Below are 24,151 nucleotides of genomic sequence, written 5' to 3' on the forward strand. Positions count from 1 at the left end.
TTCCAGCTCATTTTCTTTCCACTTCGCACTCTCCAGGACACTCCCCACACACCATCTGCTGTAATTCAACTTCCTATTTCCTCTGGCCTGTGTGCTCTCATCTAATCTCCTTTGCATGTATGTTGTTTTGCCTTCCAAAGACAGATTGCTCCCCTCAACTAATCTAGTCAAATAACAGAGATGATCTATAATTTGGTAGCAGACCTGTGCTGAGACTTCTCTGGGTTTCCCTCCAAATGGATGGAAGTAGTCTGGGTCAAACTGTGAAGCCAAACCCATTTTGTCCTGCTGTCATGAACTCTGCACTTACCTCTGCACTCTCGATGGTGGTGCAAAGACACCATATCTGGGGAGGCAGCTGAAGTACTGCATTCCTGCAACTGAGCCATCATTCTTGCCATGAGGTTTGTCCAGTTCTATTCCACACCAAACCCCTGCAAAACCAGATGTTTTAAGAGAGTCACGGGTAGGGCAAAGATGCACTCTTTTCAGTTTTGCTGTTGCTCACTACAGCTATCTACCTGTATGCCACAGAAGCATTCTGCTCTTGGCAAATTTAAATCTACAGTTAGCAAATAAGGAGTAGGAATTGAGAGCAGAGAAAAAAGAACGCCTCTTAAATAGATCAGCTTGAAGAAGCTATCAAGATAAATAAGCATTCTCTCCAAATGTTGCTTCAACTTTTGAAGTAGCACTTAATCTCATTCCTCTGTATAAAGATTTTAGAAAGGCAAGGAAAGCGGGGGAGGAGAGGCTTCTAAAGTGTTGTGCATCCAAGTAAGGTAAAGGTAAGGAACCCCTGACCATTAGGTCCAGTCTCAGATGACTCTGGGGTTGCGGCGCTCATCTCGCTTTATTGGCTGAGGAAGCTGACGTACAGCTTCCGGGTCATGTGGCCAGCATGACTAAGCCGCTTCTGGCGAACCAGAGCAGCGCACGGAAACGCCATTTACCTTCCCACCAGAGCCGTACCTATTTATCTACTTGCACTTTGACGTGCTTTTGAACTGCTAGGTTGGCAGGAGCAGGGACCGAGCAACGGGAGCTCACCCCGTCGCGGGGATTTGAACCACCGATCTTCTGATCAGCAAGTCCTAGGCTCTGTGGTTTAACCCACAGCGCCACCCGCGTCCCGTGCATCCAAATAAGACAGTGCAATAAAGCTTTCAGAACTGTGGGCCTCTAAATGTACACGGTCAAGGCTGCCTTCTTCGTCCTGATCTGAAAGTATGCAAGCAATACTTTGAACTGCTGCTGCTTTCATTCACTTGTCTTCCAAGATATAAGAACCTTCTAGTGTGCACTGTAAGAAGCAAATAAAGTGTTTGATGGAGCTTTCTTGAAAAGTTATTTCCTCACAGGGCACCGAGAAAGTCATCAGACAGCAACACTTTCATTTAAACACTACAGTATGTGTTGCATTTGCTAATTCTGAAGAAAGTTCCATAATGCCCCATTTCTCATGCTATCCAACTCCATTAAGACTCAACATTAAAATTCAAGTCATTTGGCGCTTAGGGTGCAGTTTTTAAGGGCAATGCTAATTACAAGCTGAAGCAGCCAGAACTCCATCATGCATTTAAAAGGCTCGGCTGGGGAAGAGTTGTTTTCTTCCTGCCTTCAAAAGAAATAGCGACAGATTCTCTGCCAGTTTATCAGCAGCAACACTTATGCAACTAAATATGCCTTGGCTCACTACTGAAAGCTGTCATCTGAAGTAAGATGCTACAGGGAGGAGTTTTTCTGCAAAAGAGCAAGCTTTCCCTGAGGTCAAAACACACATCAGAGGTTTTCTGAGATAGATTCCTCCCTCCCCAGCCACCCATATCATTTATTTTAACAGAATAAGCACCATACGTAGTAAAGGTAAGTCTCACACACCAAAATAAGCACTATACCTATAATCCCAGTGTCAAATAGTGGTGCTATTTGGATAATTGTTTTCAGTTCTGAATAAACTATAAATGCCACATACACCCCCCGAATCGAAGCAAGTTCAGGGTGATAATTGGTGTGTGTGTGTTTAGTGCAGTGCAGTGTGCAGAGGCAAAGTTTAATAGTCCCTAAATGCCCTGTGGACAAGTAAAATGTGTTCCGTTTTTAGAGTCGCATACAATAGTTAATGAGCTTTGCACCATCTGTTGACTGGTAGTTCAGCATGGAAATATCCAAAACAGGAAGTGCAGATCACTTATGCTTCCTGCTCCTTGCATACTAAAGTACAGTTTTGAAATTACTCAGATTATTTATCTGCAAGCACTATACACTTGACTGAGGGGGCTGAACAAATGCAGTTGAATTTGTGTATGTTGTTATCAGAGGTCAGAATTCTTCAGCAAAAAATGAAATCTTTGGTTTTATGCTGGCTGATATTTTTATAATGCCAACACAACTGCTTTTGAAAGGACACATAGCTCAGCAATGCTTTGCATGCAGATGGTTCCAGGTTCAAATTCCAAGTTCATCTCTGGCATCTCTGTTTACTAGAATCTGCTTTCCGATTTTATTTCACATGGATTGTTCACTTTATTTGTTTTGAATTGGTATTTTATAGTATTTAACTAACATTTTACATTGTTTCTTACTGGAAGCTATAATGTGAATTCATCTGAAAAATGAAGCCCAGGAAACAAATTAAATGCTTTATTTTCCCTGACAAAAGTCTTAGCTTCAGTCACAGATCTAACATACACTAGGCAATCCTAGATTTGCCCTAAATGTTCACGCAGAAAGCTTACCTGGTGCAAACTTAGTTGTTCCATAAAATCTAACTATTCCAGTTCTTTGTCCTACCACCAGTACTCTGTCTCCAATCTGAATCTCCCCTTCGTCAAAAGGATTTCTTCTTGAAGATGGAAAAGTGTTGTTTCTTCCTGTTCAACCAGATTTAAGGAAATGGAGAAGATATTTGAATAATGTAAGAGAAAAGGACCATTAATATTTATTCGTATTGAACCAATATAGTCGGTGCCTCAAATAAAACTAAAGAAGATCTCAGCAGCAAGTCCAGAGAGCTAATCAAATATGCCTATGCGGTCTTCAGGCTAAGTTAAAATACACAAATTATATGGAATCAAAATGGGCATACCCAAAAAGTTTTAGAAACTAAGAACTAGGAGCAAAATTGTAGCAGGCTATGGGAATCAGATCTCTGCTCCCATTTGCAATGGGAAATTTATTTCCTTCTTTCACTTGTGGGGTTAATTCATGAAGCCACAAAAAGCTAGCATCTTGGAAAAGGAGTCTCTAAATTAATTTTAGTATAATACAAGGGAAGACTGAATAATAATTTAGAAAGCTACATGGAGTACTCACGGCCAAGTATAGACATTACTTCAAATCAAGAAGATGATGCATTTTTTTTTCTCCTGCAGGGTGAGTTCAGCTTCCCACTGCAAATGACAGATGCACTTGCTTTGGATTTTTAATTAATAGACAGCCAAACATACGCAGGTTTACTTAGAAATAAGTCCCACTGAATTAAATGGGGCTTACTCTCAAGTGTGCATTTTTCACTCACACTCAATGGTTGAGCTGGGCTGTCTACCTTTCTAACCAACTGTTTAAAATGCCACATATATGGGTATTGAAAAGTTCATTCAGCACTTTCTATTATAGAAAATCAGGCCAGTGTTTCTAAAAGTTGAAAAAGTATTCCAGGGATAGTTGTGAGAGGCAGTTCTTACTGACACAAATGCTAGCCAATCAGTGCTGTGTACAGCTGGTTTCTTCTGACAAGTGGTAGAGGTGGCTTTCCCTAAGCTGAATGCTGGAGAGAGGTCTATATCTGACCTAAACACTTCAGGTCCACTTCCACAGCAGCTTCACTTCTCATTTTTAGGCATGTCTATACACACACCTTAAGAACTGTATGAAAAGTGTTAGCCTACTCAAATAAGTACTATAGAAAGTCACATCATAGTAGTTTTATGAGTGGCAAGTATCTGAGTATCCTAGAGGTATGAAAACACATACAGGTAGGAACACGGCCTCTCCTACCACCATGTGATGATGCATGAACAGGAGAGGCAGTTTCCACATTAGGAAGATCTGGCCACAACAGGACCTGTTCATGCTGTTCACAAGGTGGCACTTACCAAAATGGTTAATTCAGCCTTGTAATCCCACCCATATTCCAACTACAAAAAACTCATCTAGAAGTCTGCAGATGACTTGTTTTTATCTTAATAGCTGCAGAAATCAAAGCCCAGATTTACACTTAAAGAAAATGGACCTCTTAGTGCCACCACTGTCTTCCCATTACTATTTAAAAAGCAACTGCGGAGAAAGCATACCTTTTGTTGCAGCAGAATGGCTTTTCAAGTCTTCCTTCTTATTTTTCCTTGCGGTATTCCACTTCTTTGAGCAATTCTGCTTGCTGTCTAAAGATGTAATGGAAGAGGAAGAGCTGTTGGATCCAAGGGAAGTTGCTTTTTCTAAAAAAAGAAGAAACCAAAGAATTATTCAGACACACAAAATAAAGAAAAAGATGCATACAAGACAGGAGATGTCAAAGATGTCATTCACCCAAGTAAGAGAAGAAAAGAAACCATCTGCATAAAGCTAACTTTTCATGATGGACACCACTTAACAGTCTTTCAAACCCACTTTAATATTGTGTAATACTTGTAAGCAGGGAGCATAATTGTAAAAATAATGCCGCCTCAAGTAATAAAAGACATCAGCCTTTTGCTTTTGATAGCCAATCTATTAAATCTTTGATGAGAAACAGGGAGTGTGACATTTTGCGGGTGAATTATGAAGTGCGTGGATTAGTGCCTACTGCATGCTATTATGCACCGTATTAATATTAAAATCCAGTCTATAAAATAAGATTGGGAGGTAAATCACTTTCATTTCAATTTGTGAAATCTTGATGTTCAAGCTGCCTAAAGAGATTTATCTCTAGCTTTTCTCTTCATATAGCTTCCTCTCCTGCCCTGTTCTAAGTTAAGATCTTGACCCTTGGTGTATCTCAACCATGAAACTGGATATCTTGGCAACAGAGCAGTCCAAATCCCCCTTGTGCCAGGCTGGCAGGCGAGGGAGAGGGCTGGATTGGGCGAAGATATCGCTCTGCTTAGATCTCCCATCTAAGCTGGCCTCCCACCAGCCAGCACAAGCATCACTCCATCAGTGCTGCCCTCCCCCTCCACCCACCAAACCTGCAAGCGGGAGTGCTGCTGGTGGGATGCTAGCAGGTCACAGCCACTGTAAGGCCCCTGAAATGGGCTGTTCCAGCCGCACAGAAGGACTGATCCAGCCTGGTCTGAGTCTGACCCCAAGCCTGTCTCACTGCTTATCACACAAAGGCGTCAGATCCGATCACTGCACCAGCTCCAGCTGACTCCACCCATCACATGCTGCAGGGCTGCAGGTGTGACAGTAGAGCTATTGCTCTGCAAAGCCACAGCAGCAGAGGGGAGGAGGTTGGATTGCAGCCTTTTACCTGTATTGGAAACTGTGAGAGTTTGGGGGGGGGGGCAGCTGCATGTACTAAGCTTTAGCGTGGACCTGTATCATTGCGGGATGACATCACAAAGAGCTCCTAAATTGCTACAGCATCTTACAATGTGTGACCTTACCATTTCCATGGCTGTCATATGAAAAAAGCCCTTGAATTTTGCCAGGCCTATCAAGATTGCCATAAGCAGTGCAACTTGCAATGAAGGATTGCACATCTTCATTATAAAAATCCCCTTCCGGCCAATAACAATGAGACTCCCATGTTAAGGAATGCAACTGATTAAAGTGGCAATGCGGTCTGTGGGATGCAGCATCTAGAGATGTGACCTGGAAGGGTGGCCAGCAGAGAGGGACTAAGCATCAAAGGAGTTGAGCATTTCCACCTAGTTCTGCTCTATTCCATTCCCTTATACCCCATACATGCACCACATTCCTCCTTGTTAGGGTTGATCCACATTTACTTTTTGCCCCACTCTTTTCAGGCAGAGCAGGCTCCCCACCCCTGCCAGAGCTTTCTCTGTGAAAACTCACTCTCCAAAGCTGGATCAGAGCAAATGTCAATTCGGGGTTTTGCGCAGATTGACGTTTGCGCTGATTTTGGGGTTTATTCTGTTAAAGCTCCAGAGGGAGGGGGCACTCGGACATGGAAGTTTAAATTACAGGCCATGCCTAGAAAGAGTGGAGGAAAGGTAAGTGTGGATAAGACCTTAGTGAAGTGACCACAGGGCTTTATGGAGCCAGAATACAGGAACAAAATAGTTTTAAGTGGCATAGTTCTATGGTTCTCTTTGGGAGAGACTGTTATGGGATTTCTCTTAAGTCACGCCAAGTACAGAAGCCAAAAATATCTAAAGAACGCATACCTTCTTTACCAGGTGGAGTTTTCATTCCTTCTTTGCTGCCCAAAAATGTGGAATCTGGGGTGCTGTCTTTTTTCAGTGCAGATAAGCCTGTGAGCCAAACCAAATCAATGAAACCATCGTAGTCTAGTAATAATTCTTCTACCTTCCAAAGAGCAAACAGGCAGCAGAACAAGGTCACCTAAAAATCCAACTACTACTACAAAATTTGTGAGTCGTATCAAGAGATTTCCCTCATCCTTTTACACCTATGAGTAAAACACCTATGAGTAAGAATACCAAGTCTTATTTTCCCCACAAGAAGACAAAATACTGAAAAGTTCAGTAGTACAACTTATGCCTTGAATGGATGAGAGGATTCCCAAGTTGATTCCAAGTTAAGTGATCTCAGGCATCAGACTTTGAGAAAACCTCTGATGGAAACTCAGAAGACATTGACTCAAATGGCACTGCACCAGAGGGAGAAGAGGCACTTTTCTATGGAAAGAAGTAGTGCCTATTTTTTGCAGTGGGCTATTAGGCTACTAGAAACTATTTTGTGGGCCAGATGTGGACTGTGGGCTCAGCAGCCCTGATTTAAACAATAACAATCTGAACAAACATGAATATTCAGAAATAAGGTGTCTTTCTTATTTCTTGCCCCTTTTCAGCACAGGATTGAAAAAAGTACTTAATTGCTATTTTTTATTTAGTTTTTTTATCACCCATCAATAGGGTTACAGAACTTCTTTAAAATGCTATGCATGTGCAAATATCCCACATGATACCAGGAGCAACATCAACCTATTGGAAAGCATGTGGGGGAGACTGGATATTACATACATATGTGGTGGTTTTGCGAATCTCTTTACCCATTTGGGGTTTGGGAATTTAAAGTATTCAGTTTAATATACAAAACAGACCTACAACCCAGTCCTCAACTTGCTTTACTTGGAATAAAGCACCTGTCTACTCCACCAATTGCTCCTAAAGAACTTTTAACATTCCTCCTGACATCGGCATGTATGGAAATAGTCATGCGAGGGCACACTGCCTTGGGCTTGAACATGGAAGCAAGGTACCTCCAGAGCATGGACAACAGCCCTGGCTGAAAAGCTGACATGCCAGACTCATGAGACCAAAGGATGTCAAAATACCCCAAAACAGCATGACTATTCAATCACAAAGGTATTCTAATCACAGATTTTCAATATCACATAAAGTTATGCCCCCAAATTTATTTGTACTAGCACCAACAACTTTTGAAGCACTTTTGAATACATTTACCTATAGAAGTATTTTACAATAGAATCAGTTGTTTTCCTAAGAGAAATAGCCTATGTCAGAACAGTAGCATCCCTCATAATCTATGCATGGAAAATAGTAATCAGCCTTAGTAATGTTCCATGGGTCTTCTATTCCACATTGATAGACATGCTACTAATATCAGAGAACAAGTCTGCAGCTGATTTTTCTGGCAGAAAACATAAAGGGCAGAAATTTATTATTTATCAACTAAATGCATATCCATTGGCTTCATCTGGCTGCTAAGCTGCTTTTTGTACTAATTCATGAATGTGCTCTATTATTAGATGTTTATCAGACCAGCCTCAATAAGACTAGCATGACGAGCAAGAACAAACATGTTTACATATCAATTTATGAATACTTTTCCGGAAGAAAATCTGACAAAACAGCTATTACGCAGAGAATTTGAATTTTAAAATTTAACCCAATGCCCCAAACCATGTCATTCCTTTTAAAAAGAGTATCAACAGGAAAAAAACAGTATTTTTAAAAGCTACACTTAGTTGCCACATCTATTAGAACCGAGTCAAGGGAAGGTGGGGAACAGTTTCCCCATTAAACAAAACAACAACAAAAACCCCACCTCCTGAGGGCTGGACAGGCTTAACTATTAGAGTCCTAGAGCCAAAGTCTTTGTAAGAGGGGACCGGTTTTATGGAAATTTTAAATGACAGTGTTGAACAGGTGGTGAGAGGTTGAGGAATCCACTATTTAAATGTAAAAAAATAAAAATAAAATCTGCACCACTAACAGAATATCGAAACAGAAGAGGGTGTACAGAACCATATGAGAAGGATGGGATCCTAGCTCAGTGAATGAAGCACATGCAATGCACGCCAACTGAGTCCACGGCAATCCAAGACTCCTACCTGGAACAGTGGAAGGCCACTGATAGCGCAGACAGCACTAAGCCACATGTCCAAACATTTGACTTGGTATGAGGCAGCTGTCTATGTTCTATGAGGACATGATCTATAAAGGATTTCGCAGCTCACAACCAAGAGCCAACCACAACAAAAGATGCTGCTGGTACTTCAGGGGAGGAGTCACAATTCCTGCCTTCTCAAATCCGCAGAGGCATCTCCTCCTCATCTGCAAGTCCTATTTGCTCCAGCAGGTGGGGGGCTAGGGCTGACTCTTCCCTCAGCACAGGAGCCCAGGTACATCAAGGGGCTTGCAGATACAAAGGTAACTAGATTTCAAGGCGGTTTCCAAAAGTAAAACAAGTACCACAATACACACACTCAAAACAACAACATGTGGAAAAGATCTTAAAAACCATCTTGGGAAAGCAAGTTTATCCCTGATCTGACCTAAACCTACCAAATATTATACAATTTTTAATCATTTAGCCTCTGACACAACACAGCACTTGCCTACAAACAATGGGTTGTGATTTTGGACCGAAAAATAGGTCATCTTCCTAATATGTTCTTTGGCTTTAATGCTATCATGCTTACCTGAATTCACTTTGGACGTTATGTGCGTTACATCAATTTTCTTGGACTTGACAGCGGGAGAAGGTCGCGAGGAAGAAACCTTTGCATTCTTTTTGTGTTCTGAAGCTTTACTTATTTTAGAGAGAGGTGCAAAGATACCTGGCAGAGAAGGCACACAAGAGAAATAAAAGTTATTAATTGCAGAGCTCAGCTACTCCTTGATAACCTTATTCAAGTATTTATGACTGTTCAAGTATTTAAATAACGGCCAAGTACCTGACACTTTTGTAGGCAGTCTTAAATGCTGCTTCAAGTATTCTACTTTCCTCTTATGGATAGGAGTTGAAGCACACTAAAACGAGTACTTAAGCTTTTGCACAAACAAGCTTGCGACTGAGATGAGAACTGGCCTCACGACTTGTGTCTTAGCCATTTTGCCATCGCTGCCATCTTTCCTAAGTATAGCCTTCAATTACCTTTCTTAAGAAATAGGGCTATCACAGCTAACAGAGGGATAGAGCATACTGCTTACATTATGACTAGTAACATCCACAGCAAACATCCATCTAAATTACTATCTCTATGGCAAGCAAAGAAGGGGACACTACTGATAACTAAGAACTTAGCAAAACTATTGTTGTTGAAAATTGTTGACAGGAACTATGCATTTTATTTTAAGCCCAAAAGTCCAACTTCCAATCAGAGAAACATCCAGCAAGTGGGGGAAATTGCTTAACATGATATATATGTGCCCAAGTAAAAAGGCATTCCATTAAAGCATCTGCAAGGCAATGCATCTCAAATAATAATAAAAAAGTTATACCATGTTTTGGTGCACACTTGAAGTACTGTACTTTGCCAACACTTCCATTGTTTTTTCCTTCAGGTTCATCCAATTCTATGCCAGCCCACTGTCCACTGGCAAACTCTGTTGTGCCACAAAATCTTAATGTGCCAACCTAAAAGGGGAAGCGGTAAAAAAGTATGCATCAACCTTTGTAATGGGTTATTTTCAAAAGAAAAAAGGAGCAGCAGTGTGAAGACTGAATACAGTATCTGGGGGAGGGGAAGAGTTCAAGTGCAGTATTTTTTTATCTCATGGATCTGTCCCACCCTAACACAAGCACTCTTCTAAGAGACAACCCTTCAGATATTTGAATACAGCAAAGACTTGTCTGCTGCTATTCCAACGGGCTTGCATCACAGGAGGGTAGGTTTTCGGTTTAACATTTGTAAGAACAGCTCAACAGTGGAACCAGTTATCAAGAGGATGGTGGACTCTCTGTCACAGAAGGACTTCAAGCACAGGCTAGGCAGCAATTTATTGGGGATACACCTATACTGAGCAGGTCACAGACCAAATGGCCTTTAAGACCCCTTGAACTCTGATTCTATGTAGAGATGGATGCTTACAATGTTTTAACATCCAGAGTCTAAGATGTAGAGATACCCAGCTTCCCAAATGTAGTCCTTGCTCATTCAAACTTCCTGCTAAATTAAGCATACTTGTAAAGAATGTAATACACAAACCAGAGATTTCTGAACATTTATTAGTTATTTTACAAAAAATGCATCAACTATAAAAAACCCACTTACAAATGAAATGTAACACTCTTAATTAGTAAAAAGCTAAAGATTTATTTTCCTCCAAGAAAAACTAACTGTGCTACTCTGAAAGTAGTTAACTTATTGAGAGGCTAAGAATTAATCTGTCTTTTACTCATTTGTTGGAAATATGAACTGGAGCAGTTATACGACACAGGTATTTTCCAACAAATCACAAGTGCCTCAAGAGCAAAATCACACAGGACATTCCGCTCCATTTTTTTATATTAAAAGGTAATAAACCAATTGCACTTGTAACTTGCAGATTCCCATATTCCAGTATTAGTCATTTAAATGAATTTCAGGACGTTTCTGCTAGCAAGGGTAGATCCATATAGTCTGTAAAATTGTTCTTGAAATGCAAAGGGTTCTTCAGTTTTACATGAGCAACAATGTGGGAAAACAACTTTTTGAGAGCCCCAGTAAGTCACTCCGACAGAGTGTTGTGTTGATTGGTTTTAGGACACAGAACAGCTGCATCTCCCTTGTGTAGGCAAGGCTTATGACTTTTATATGTGGGTGTGATCCGCTGACCTATCCACGGGATGCAGAGTTATGAATGCCCTTTAAAAACTAATCTCCACTGGCTCATTACAGCAAATGGCTGAGAAACTTTTCCAGAATCAAATGAAGACTTCACTAACCAGTGTTGATTTTTTCCTCCTGCATCATGTGTGGAAAAGATTCACAGTGGAAACAAAGCTTTATGTACAGCTTTCATTTCCTGTTTGCTTAGACAGCTGTGGAAATGACTTTATACGTTATTACATTTCAGAGCAGAAGCAGGGGTTGTCATCATCTAAAAATCCCACTTGCACAGAATTACTGTGAATCTTACTGGCACGGAAGCAAATGTGTTATATATATGTATAGCCCATATATATATATATATATATATATATATATATATATATATATATGCTGAATTACAACACAATCAACTGTGAAGAGCAATAACTGTGGGCCAAGATATAATCAGGACAATATACCCGACAAGCTGAATAAGGCCCGAGTTAAAACCTGCAGAACCCTTTGCTAGTGAACCTTTTTGCAAGGGTGAAAAGCTTAGGAAGCTTCCCCCTATAGATACATACCATGCCAGTACTGCTATCTACAGTAGGCCCTTCCTCATACCCATCGTACTGCTTCCCTTCTGCAGCTTGTTTTTCGACATACCTTCTGTCCTGCAATGACAACCCGATCTCCAAGCTTCAGGCCAAGGGATCCAAGCATATCTTTGCCAGTGACATTATCATAGTTTGGAAGCAGGGCCTTGGAAATGTCACAAGACAGAGGCACTGCATCTAAGAGCATCTGCTTAATTTCTTTAGCACTGGCTGCTGCATCTGCCATCTCTAGTGGCATGTCCACCGGGTCAGGAACCACATCTGCTGGAGTCTGTCCCTTGTCATTCTGTAGAACAAAACACGTAGTAGTAAGGGAGTGGATTTAGGTGCTTCAGGGAATGTTAATGTGAACATTTTCTTATTTTATTAGGTATTTTATAATACTAATATAGGTATAAAATACTGCGGGTAACATCCAGTTGTGTCTGTTCACAGAAGAACGGACTTCCACTTGCAAAGGATTTCTCCTTCCTTTCTCCTCTGCAGCTTCCAAATCTGCTGCAGATGTTTGGGCAACCCTCCAGAAGAGATTTGCAGAGCACATGGGGGAGCGCCCAGGTGCGGGGAGAGGAATTCCCATTTCTTCCACTTGCATAATTCAATGCCAGATATCAACCAAAATTTATGTAATGTGTTTGATATATTTATTACTAGCTTTGATGTGTCTATATATTGATTGACTGTTTTTCTGTCATATAATAATTATTATTTATTAAATTTCTATACCACCCTTTATCTGGGAATCACAGGGGCAGCTTACAATATAAGCTACTTGGAGCATTAACTGGAAAAGCAGAATATGAACAAGTTTGATTATGATAATGAGATACAGGATGAACAGGATTCAAAAACAGAGCTGTGACATTGATAATTGGGTATTAAATAACCCGCGGTCAGGAGTTAAATTGTTTTCTAGCTAAACGTCTAAAGCACAGGAAACTTAAAAATACAAGGCAATTGGTCATGCAGCTCAGAAAAAGTCAATGCTGGCATCTAGGAATCTGAATTCTTCCTGAAGACTAATATATGTTCAAGCCTAAAATGGAGTGAGAGATAAGAGTATTTGTCCCCCCCCCATGCAAAAAAATAAAAAGCAGTTTTCATTTGTCAATATCTAACTAGAGAAAAACACATTTTGACAATCTCCTTGTAAGAGGGAGTTAAATATAGACAGATGAACCAAAATTGGTTGCAAATCAAAACCTCACCCTAAAGGCCGGGTTGGCTCCATGTTCCAATAAACGCTTTACAGCTCCTGTACACAAGTTGAAGGCAGCAATATGCAAGGCTGTTCCAAAATCAAAGTCACTGCAGGTGGCATCCACATCTATAATTAAGAACCAGATAGATATGAGGATTGAGAAACATTTGTCCATTTTAAACATTCTAGATTGGTACCATGTTTTGTTTTCATTCAAAATCTGAATTCCAATGATAAATACAATTATTAGTCTTAATGTTATATTTTAAATTTATGATACAGTCAATGCTATAGTAGTAGTAACTGCATAATTTATATCCCATGTTTCTTCTGTGTTAGAAGTCAAGGAGTACACATAGGATTCATTCATTCTCCCATTCAGGCATTAACCAGTCCCAGAGTAGCAGTGCTTATAGCCAAATTTGATGCAACAATTTGATGCATGAAGGCAATTGGCATGTGCTTTAAAATACAAAATAGTAGCCACAGGGACTTAAAGCAGCATCAGGGCTGCAGGGTGCTTGTGGGGGGTGGGGAGAGTTTAACCCTTTCTCCCCTACCTTGGTTCCAAGCAGGGTAAAAAACCCAAGTGGCTATTTGCGTTAGGAGGAAAATGCAGAAGCAGCTTTGAGGAAAGGGATTTTCATTGGGGCTATGGTATGGAAAGGGTTAAACTTTTCCTCCCCACCCATGTTACCTCAGTGCTATTCAGGCTCTGCTACAGCTGCTATTTACACCTATGTATGCCTGTACACAATTAGAGTTACATCTAGTTTGGCCCTTCCCAGCTATATCACGTGCTTCAACTATCTCAATGGTTTAATGCACAAGTGAATGCATACCTGTACCAACACAAATAACCAAATTTTATAAAAAGACACACTTGACAATATTTAAATTAAGTGCTTTGAAAATCAAAACAGCGTTTTTTGATTAGAGAAAAGTATAAACCAACCCAGACCCTTTCTTTCTTAAGGACAGTTCAGCTGGACTTGAAAATGTGATACAAAACAGGATAGGAGTGTGCAGACGTCTGGGCAGAAACTGATGAATTGTTTTACTACATACTGAGGTACCAATTTTCCAGTGAGGGCGAGCGGTTTGTTTTGCTTCCAGTACTGGCCAGCTTCCAGATGCTTCTATATAGGGAAATGTTAGCCTACATTGAAAGAACAGAGCCCTTGGACATCTGGTGAAACAACCCAAGGATTTACATATCCAAATGTCAATTCCCACATCTACAACTTGAATTCCAAATTGGATGCAATTATGAAAGCAAATTAAAAAAAAAATCAAGGTGCCTGTTGAGATATGACAAGCAACCACTATTTGTACTTTCCGGAAACAATTGAAGACATTTCATTTTAACAAGCTTTTCCAGCTGGATGAGAAGGTTTCTGTCTTAGGATTTAAAAACAATAGAAAATAAACACCTATTTATTACCAGTTATTTTCTGTTACATTTTTTAAAACTGTCTTTCGGCTGTTTATGTTAAATGTTTGCAAGTCACCTTGACACACATGTAAATTAATAAACAAAATAAGGCACCCACAGTCCCCCATGAAGATTTATCAAATATGATGATTCCATGTAGCTGACAGTTGCAAATCCCTGCCTGTAAGCAGCAACGCAACTTGACAACTGCACTCCAATGGATTAATTAGCAGAGAGAGATGTTGCTCCACAAACTGCATTCCATTTGTAGACCAAACCCCTGAAAATTTTGGAATACGTGTCATGAGCCAAATCAAATCAGCTGTTGCAACACTGTCCCGATCTCAGTTTCCTTAACTGAGAGTTTCAGTCTTCTGGGAGTCAACCAAGTAAAGTTCCCTTTCAGGGTTATGTAAACCCTTCACTTTCCTGAAGTAGATTACAACGGGCGTGTAATATCCAACAAGCTGCAGACAAGTTTGCCTAGCACCAAAGAGATCAGAACATGTTGCTGCAGATCCTAATGGCTAGGAGTATCATATAACATTCGACTGCCAATCTGAACAGAAGCTGTTTGTCCATCTTTTTGGCAATCACCCTGATTATCTCTGTATGCATAAAGATGTTTCAGGGGAAAGGAAAAAAAGATCCTAGCAACAAGGTTAGAATGTCCAGCAGTCAAGTTTCATGTGCAGTATTCCTGAATTATGTGAATGCCATCTCATGGTTGACTCATGCTATCAGCCTCTCACTGTCCAGCTCATCTGTTTCCAGAGGGGGAAAGAATTTCTGATCGTCCATTGAGGGAGGGACAGAAAGCCTCTCGAGTCCTCATCACACCCCTGCCCGCCAAACTGGTGAAATGTGCTATGAGAAGCTAACTACATAAATCACTGCACCCTGCACATAAGCAGGCAAACAGCTGCCATCCCTGGATCAGGCTCAGCGTGGGTGGAGAAATCTCTCTGGGAACTTGTTTTGAAACAGAAACATGCCTTTCACCTGTCACGCTGAAATCAAAACGAGGGTAAGGAACAGGGAAGAAAGGATTCTGCCCTGTCAAAATGGTCACAAGAATGTGAGAAGAGCCTGTTGGATCAGGACAATGGGCCGTCTAGTCCAGCATCCTGTTCTCACAGTGGCCAACCAGATGCCTGTGGGAAACCCGTAAGCAGGATACAAGCCCAAGAACACTAAATCTTCCTGTGTTTTCCAGTCACTGGCATTCAGATGCATTGCCCCTTATGTGGAGGCAGAGCATAGCCATCATGGTTAGTAGCCATCAATAACCCTCTCCTCCACAAATTTCTCTAATCCGCTTTTAAAGCCAGTCAGGTTGATGGCCATCACTGCCTCATGTGGGAGAGAGTTCCATGATTTAACAATCCGCTGCGGGAAGGACGTTCTTCAGAATCTTCCAACACTCGCCTTCATTGAATATTCATGATTTCTAGTGTTATTGGGCGGAGGGGCTCTTTCCCCACCATACATCATTTTATAAACTTCTAGCATGTCATCTCTTATGCGCCTTTTCTCTAAATTAAAAAGCGCAAACCGCTGCAACCTTTTTTCATAGAGTTGCTCCATCGCTACAAATGGTTCAAAGAGTACGCGCAGACTACAAAGCCACTGCTTAAGGGGGAATACAACACCATAAAAACATGCTCTCTCTCCATTTCCCAGTCAAAGGAACCACCAAGCCTCCATCTTGTTACAATTCAGCATCAGCATATTGGCCTTCATTCATCCCTCCACGGCATCAAGACTCTGATCCACAACCTGCACAGCCTCTTCTGACTCAAATAGAGTTGCTTGTCAGCAGCACAGTTATATGAACAGTACCAGTGAAGAAATGTGTTCATTTACATTCAAGCAAGAACTAAACATTGCATGTAATACAATGGGGTTTTTTTTTTTGGGGGGGGGGAATGTCAGGTGTTTCCTTCTCCTCCCTGCATTGCACTCTATTTTCAAGCCAGCAGCTGGTAACAATATGGAATGTGAACAAGGAAATGCACACAATGGGGGGGTGTCACAAAAGGGGTAAGTGATGCATTATCAGGGGAAGAAAGACCAATGCAACACAGGAACACCATTATAAACAACACCCTTTTTAGTGACAGTATTTAGTTACAGCCTCAAATTCTCTCTGATTCTGCTCCAAAGAGCAAGATGAAAGGTGCTACAAATTTTCCTACATTCTCCAGAATGAATTTGCTAGATTTTCCAACACTACTTCTCCTACAAGAGGGATCAAAAAGTCAGGAAACAGTGACTGAAACAAGTTTGCCTTTGTTTGTTCACTCTTCCATTACTTAATCAGCATTCTCAGAGAACCAAGTCAAAACATGTGCATTTTCCCACCCATCCCAGTAGCAATTTATAAAGGCTTCGCTCTCTTAAATATTACTTGGCTAAAAAAAAAAAAGATTAACAATAGCATCCAACTATCTGATTGGGTTGCCCCAGCCACTCAAGTCGGCTTCCAACAAAATATTAAAACGTGGAATGCAATTGACATGGAATGCTACTACTGAGCTACAAAAATGACAAAGTGAAAGAAGAATTCCAAACAAAGATACAAAAATTTAGAATAGAGAAAGGTTTGCACATCATATATGTTCACTTCTGACGTTGCTTTCCATACTTTGTCATAAGATGCCTTTGTAAGGTTCAAAATATGCAGCTTTGAATGGCAGAAATGTGCTTTTTAACAATGCCAGTATATTCAGAAGGACATGAATGGTAAATATGCATCTGACTATCTGGACACTGTAAAGGACAAACTGTGGACATGTAAAGTTCTCCATGCCCCTACCCACAACCAATGATGTAACAGCCATTGATGATGAACCAAAGTCGGAAAAGACAGAGCTGCATCAAGACACAGCTAAGATTCACTGCATAGCACAGATGGGGAAGAGACAAACTGGACCTGCCATTTTGGACTGTTGGACCATGTTCTCACAACAGATGCCTTAAGATGCAAATCACTCTCCATTTTTCAGTCAGTTTCATACACGTGTCAAGAAAAATAACATGGGGGAAAGCCGTTTTGTGACACTGAAGGTATCAACACAGGTAAGAAATACAGCATCTATTGCTATTACCTTTGGCAATATTTACCTTTTGACTTTGCATTTTTCAAAATGATGCTAATGAGTTCTGGAACATCAAAGTAGGCAGCATAGTGCAAAGCATTCATGTTTGTCCAACGGCTCCTCAAATTGATATCTGCACCCAAGTCAATAAGTTGGGAGGCAAATTTGGCGGCAGTCTCAACATCCCCTGCAAAGCAGATTTTTAAAAACGGCACTTTATAACTGGCTTTGTGGTTATTTAACAGGCTGTATCAATATGTTAGGTAATTGGACATCATGTCCAAAGATTGTTGGCAACTTTACAGCAACAGTTATGAAGCCAAGGCATTTGAAGCAAGATGTTCCTTGACAAGACAGATTTAAGGACTAGTCAGGCAGTTATTGCCTTTGAACACAGTTAGGAAAATAAAGTGCAAGTAAGCTTTACAGGACTTCCTATGTGCACTTGCATGGGGAAAGCCTATATGTGGCTTTTGCATTCAGTTCTACATAGAAGTGGCTTCTCTGTAGGATTTTTATGACACATCAAGCAGCTCAAAATGCTTTGATTTAAGGCTTAATTAAGTCTTGGTTTGCAGAAGTAAGAGAAGGGGCTGAAATATCCTTTGTATCTTAAAACAGGAATGATGGGACATGAGCTGACTCACAATGAATCATATTCCCTACCCTGCACTGGGTATGATGGCACAGGGCTGATGCACAACCACCCCAGGCAGAGTGGGTCATTTACTCAGCGGCACAATGCCAAAGCACATCAAACCAGAACACTTGTGCCAAGGGAGATATGCTTGTTGGCTCGGATATGAGTAAGACAGGTTTAAAGCAAATGCTCTAACTCAAGTGGATCATGAGTCGCAGCTCTAAAGCATGTATAGACACACATACACAAAGTCAACAGAGACCGGGTTAGAATTTAAAGCATTCGTTTTTGAATGTCAGGTGATTTTAGAAAGCATGTATCCACACTGCGTCCTCCCAATAGTTTTATTAATCATGTTTCAAGATCAATTCCAAATGATATCACCTGCATTGTGTTTAATCACCTGCACTGTGTTTCTAGGGGAAAACGTGTATCAAAAAGTGCTATGTAGGTGGTCACAAAACTTACAGAGACATAGAATAGGCAAAAAACAACAACTCTGGAAGTGAAAATCTGATGCTTTCATCTTAGAGTATGCTATCTTTGGAAGACTTGGCAAGAAGAAACAACAAACAAGCACACTACTGAGTACAATCAAAGAGACGTGACCATATAGCTTCCAGGCTCCACTTTTCTGGAAGATTGGGTGATTATGAAGATACTCAAGAATCTCCAGAGATTTAGGAATGGGAAGAGAAATCAGGCACATTTCCTTAATAATCTTTCATTAACTAGTGAAAACCATCCCTTTTATGGCAAACCTTCAACAGCATTGTTCATTGCTGTTTTCAAAAGGCTGTTGCTTGGACTTTCTGCCGATTCAGTACATGCTTTTCTCAGCTGCTAAAAGGTTATTGCTTAACCGTTACTTGACAAGTTCATGAGATTGTTCTTCTTGCACATCTTTGAGAACTCTTCTGTGATCAAGAAGCAGCTTAGCAGTTTTAATATAGCTAAATAATATCCCCACGGGTATATGGATAGCCTCAAGGATACAGCCCTCCTCAACCAGTCAATCTAAGCACAGTGGCAGCACAGTCAGTGGAAAAGGTAGAGAAACCTCTCCTTCTGCTAGAAAGACAGCTGGCAGTGAAGGTCTCAAATTGATTCACTCACCAATACCATGAGCGCCTGACTTGCATGTGTAATGCAAGAGAGTCATGTCAGTCAATCCATCTCTGTCATTCACATTGCAGCCTCTCTTAATGATCTGCAGAAATGATAAAACAGGGCCATATATGATGCAGCTATTTAACCTAAAAAGATCCCAGTCTCACGGCAATGCCTGCCAACAAATTTCATCTTAGTACATTATCAGACCAATTTGGCTATACATTTCACAGCAACAAAGGGATAATTAATGGCTTATTGTCATGTTGTTGTCATTATTATCATTTATTACATTTCTATATTTCACTTCATCCAAAGATCACAGGGTGGTTCAAAACGTCAACATTAACAAAATCCTCTCCTTTAATGCATTCACGTTATGCTACTGTTAGCACTATCTTGGGTACAGAAATCTGCTTTACACAATGCTAGACCCTTGGGTCCATCAAGTTCAGCATTGTCTATACTGAATAGCAGTAGCTCTCCAGGGTTTCAGTAGGGAACTTTGTTATCTGCTAGGCTTATGAAAGCTTAGGAATATATGCTAACACCCAATACGCTTTTTATTTTATTTTTTATGAAATCTATAGATCTCTGTAGATCTCAGGGCAGTTCACAGCATAAAGTTCATCTGTAGATCTAAGGGCAGTTCACAGCATAAAAATACAAGATAAAATCCACTTTTGTGGTGCTCACTCACTTTTAATACCAAGAATTCAAGTTTTTATTTTAACAGCTGAATTTCCAAGCCCAAAGCACCGCAGAGGTGATGCTATTTTGATAACATTTGCTCTCAAATAAAAGCAGAGTGAGTTAGTTAGTTCCACAAAGAAGTCAAGGCACACACAAAAAAAATACCTTTCTTTATAAATCACCATATATTTCTCACCTCACTCCCAATGACATCAATGTTCTGTTGAACTTGGGGGACCCATTGTCTTAAGATAGCAAATAGTTCAGACACAGATGTTTTGGGGTTGAACAGAATCTCCTGACATGCCGCATCATTAGGATCAAAAAAGGAGAACTCTATGGGGATAAGAAAAAGTAGGTTGAGTTTCTAAAGTACTTTGCAGTAAGAAATGCCCAACAAATTTGTGAACATGATGTACATATAAACAAACAGTTACAAATTCTCTGACTTGATGGCAAACACTGTAGCTTTATTATTGAAAAGACAAAATATAAAGAATATCCACAAAATAGAAGCCTCACATATCAACACGTAATTGTTCTATACAGCATAGTTCAGGAAAAAAGAAATTACTTCACAGGAAGAATAAACTCTGGACCAAACTACTGTTGGGCAAAGTTCTGTGTAATGTTCCCTCGAACAGATTTTTGCTTAATGAAAAAGTAACTGTTTGAGGCAATGATGATGTCTCTTGTGGACATTATTTCCTCTAAAAATAGCCCTCAACGTAGTTCTTCCTATCTAGGAAGAAAAGCAAAAAGTTTTGGGGTAGGCGGTTCTAAGATGAAATATAATTTGCAGTGAAAGCGTTAAGCACTACTCCCAATTTTTTTGCTCTGGGCTTTAGTCTCAAGCAGCTGTTTTGTTTTGAATCTTTTCAGGAAAATATATATATGAAATTGCATGTAACAAGTAGTTTGGTCCTCGTAAGAGTTGTGTTCCTCTCTGCAAAATGTGAAGTTTAATTCAGCAATCATTCTGGAATACTGGGCTACAGCAGCAGAGCGGGGAGGGGGGTTAGGGAGGAAATCTAACACACAAAGTTAACTTATATAACCCAGAATAATTAGCATCAGAAATGAAGCCACTCATCAGAAACCTAGCTTAGCCTAATTAATCAGCATTTTGCTAGCTATTGAGAATTTACAGAGTTTGCATAAGGAATAAGCAGTAGCAGTTCCTTACTTCTTAGTTAACTGCATTTGTTTGTCAGTTAAGAAAATTTAAGGATGTGGGTTAAATAAAAACCTATTGATGTATGCAGCGTTGGAGTGGATAAACAGATCAATTTATTGGCACTAAGAGAGCTGTACAGTTGGAATTGGTTTTATTTATGGCACAATTAAACATTTTTAGTGACTGCACAGTTAGGTCAGTCATCAGGAAGGCTATTAACAGGTAAAGTTTGAGAGCTAACCACCCTTATCCTTGGCCACGCAAGGAAGGTTTTTCTAATTAAAACAGATTAGCTTTGACAATTGCCTTCTTCCCAACATGAAGCAGAGCTTCATACATCGGTAAGGTGCTGAGGATACAAGAAGAGAAAGAACGACCCCAGTTTATAATATGCAGTTTCCCAAATGTGGTCAGCTTAGGGAAGAAGAAATAGAAAAGAAGAGGGGCATGAGCAATAATAGAGGAGATAACAGCAGCGGGTGGCGCTGTGGGTTAAAGCCTCAGCGCCTAGGGCTTGCCGATCGAAAGGTCGGTGGTTCGAATCCCCGCGGCGGGGTGCGCTCCCGTTGCTCGGTCCCAGCGCCTGCCAACCTAGCAGTTCAAAAGCACCCCCAGGTGCAAGTAGATAAATAGGGACCGCTTACTGGCGGGAAGGTAAACGGCGTTTCCGTGTGCTGCGCTGGCTCACCAGATGCAGCTTTGTCACGCTGGCCACGTGACCCAGAAGTGTCTCCGGACAGCGCTGGCCCCTGGCCTCTTAAGTGAGATGGGCGCACAACCCCAGAGTCTGTCAAGACTGGCCCGTACGGGCAGGGGTACCTTTACCTTTACCGGCTCATATTAAAATCTCTTTGCAAGCATGAGGACAGACCAAGCAGCGACAAGACCAGGAATGATGAGCAACATGGGGTATATGCATCTGCATTACAGAAAAGAGCACATGTCCCTGGTTGATATGGGCAGGCAAGTAGATGAGGATTTGTGTGGAGCAGTGGCAGGTTGACCACGATGATTCAAGCTCTGGTTTGCCCAATTCTGTCTTTGGCAGGTGAAAACTCACATGTATCACAGCCTTGTAAATAAGTCTGTGAAAATTATCATATTTTTCTGTCTATAACACGCTCCCATGTATAAGACGACCCCTAATTTTTTTAAACCCAAAATTAAGAAATTAAATTGTTTAGCTTTTTTAGGGGGTGGGGGAGGTCACTTCCGCCAATCGCTCACCCGCCTGCTTGCCACAGACACTGCTGATCACACACCTTGCTGCAGTCAATTGTCTACTTGCTCGTCGCCACCAACAGCCCATCCGCCCACTTGCCACAGCCGCCAATCACCTGCCCAATTGCCACTGCCAATCTCCTGCTTGCTGCTGCCATTAATCACACGTCCCCCCTCTGCATTCACTATCTGTGTATAAGATGACACCCAATTTTTGCCTAATTCTTTTTTAGCAAAAAGCATCGTCTTATACACGGGAAAATACGGTACTAGCCTGCTTCTCTTTCATTTTTCAACATGTCTCTATTAGTAGCTTGCACTTCCATGATTCCCACAAGGGGAGGGGGGGAGTCTCGTTCTCAATGGGCAGAATGGAAATACAGGCTGAGAGGGTGGAAAGCCTTCCACTAAGCAGACTGGTGCAAGAAGGATCGGCTCTCTGCTGGCCCACTGCATTTCCATGCTACTTGTGAAGGAAGAGGTTGCCTCCAAACTGGCAAAATTTTGTGGGATGCATTCAGGCACATACCGGAAATTAAGATTTGCACAGTGAAAGTGTATCAAAGCACCCTGTCACCCTGGTACAACAAATATACTTTATAAAAAACTAGGACTCTCCACAGGTAGGGAGATGACAGGGAAATTCACTGAAAAGTATGGGATGAATGATTAACAAGGCAACATACAACCACTGTGCAAGCAAATCAGGATAAACTCAGGATGCACAACTTTCTTTTCAGGACTAACTAAGGCATTTATTCCCACAAGAACTTGAAGGAGAATTAGCTTTAAAAATGCATTAATAGTGTGCCAATCAGTGTATTTGCCAGCAAACGAAAGAAGGTTCATATGCTGAAGATCAAGTGGGCTTGTGGGGAGAAATTGATGTTTTAAAAAATTGACATTCAACGAACATATGCTGAATTGAAACAACATTGAGATATACTGCTGTGCCTACTGGGAAAGCCCTGCACAATGCAGAGGATCAGTGAAATAAATACTGAGCTGACTGACAAGCCCTTTTATATAGTTTCTCTTACTACCCTGACTAAAGGCATTCTACCGTTAATGTGCTCATGAGTAAGACATCTCCTTCAGGATGAGCTAGAGCCGAACTGCCTCTCACAGAGAGCCTTGCACTGGAGAGTTCTTAGAATTGTGGAGTGACTGCACAACACAGAAAAGAGGGAGCATTACAAACATTCACTTGAAAGCAAGCAGGCTATTCAACTGTCAAGCAAGCACAATGTATATAATTTGGAGAAAGGTTTTTTTGTTTTGTTTTTTAGTCACTACTTGAGATTTCTACAGTAATTAAGAGCTGGATCACTTGTTCTAACATGTCACTTTGTCACCGCTGATTAACGCTTGTACTTTTCAAAGTGAAAATCTACCTGGCAGCATACTATTTATTTCAGGTGGGTACAATCCTTAACCAAGCCATGAAAACTTTTGGCTTGCAAGTTCTTGATGGATGAATTTGGCCATGCATGAAATATTAGTCTGAGCATGTTAGTGATCTGGCTTCCCCACAGTTCTTGCTATACAGCCTTCAGTTAAGGTTTGAAGAACAGTGTAAAATCACTAAACAAGACCTTTGTGTGATGAATTGTCAAGGTGGTTTGCCATTTTGTCAGCCTGGTCTGTCAGTTCACTGAAACATATTCAGGAACTGACAAAAAAAATAAGGCAACTCTATAATAAAGAGTCTCTAGCTAAATAGAGACAATGTGTGCTGAATTTCGAATGAGACTGAAGCACAACCTGTGGGCACTCAAGCTGGTGTCTG

At 40.8% G+C, this 24,151-nt stretch overlaps 1 protein-coding gene across 3 annotated transcripts in view; it reads right to left on the reverse strand.

Moving 5' to 3' along the window:
* The window catches only part of CLIP4 (CAP-Gly domain containing linker protein family member 4), a 37,873-nt gene that overhangs the window by 4,694 nt on the left and 9,028 nt on the right, over positions 1-24,151 (reverse strand). For all 3 annotated transcript variants that reach the window (XR_014166245.1, XM_081903989.1, XM_081903988.1), the window contains exons 3-13: positions 20,161-20,300; positions 19,278-19,371; positions 17,547-17,708; positions 12,993-13,111; positions 11,834-12,070; positions 9,876-10,011; positions 9,074-9,211; positions 6,330-6,416; positions 4,296-4,436; positions 2,739-2,873; positions 311-434 (exon numbers count right to left, since the gene is read on the reverse strand). Coding sequence is in view for 2 of the 3 variants with exons in the window: in XM_081903989.1 (XP_081760115.1) it covers positions 311-434; positions 2,739-2,873; positions 4,296-4,436; positions 6,330-6,416; positions 9,074-9,211; positions 9,876-10,011; positions 11,834-12,070; positions 12,993-13,111; positions 17,547-17,708; positions 19,278-19,371; positions 20,161-20,300 (1,513 nt within the window). In the remaining variant the exon portion in view is untranslated. The remainder of the gene's footprint in view (positions 1-310; positions 435-2,738; positions 2,874-4,295; positions 4,437-6,329; positions 6,417-9,073; positions 9,212-9,875; positions 10,012-11,833; positions 12,071-12,992; positions 13,112-17,546; positions 17,709-19,277; positions 19,372-20,160; positions 20,301-24,151) is intronic.

The sequence above is a fragment of the Podarcis melisellensis genome (assembly GCF_964234715.1).
Source record: "Podarcis melisellensis genome assembly, chromosome: 3".
Lineage (NCBI taxonomy): Eukaryota > Metazoa > Chordata > Lepidosauria > Squamata > Lacertidae > Podarcis > Podarcis melisellensis.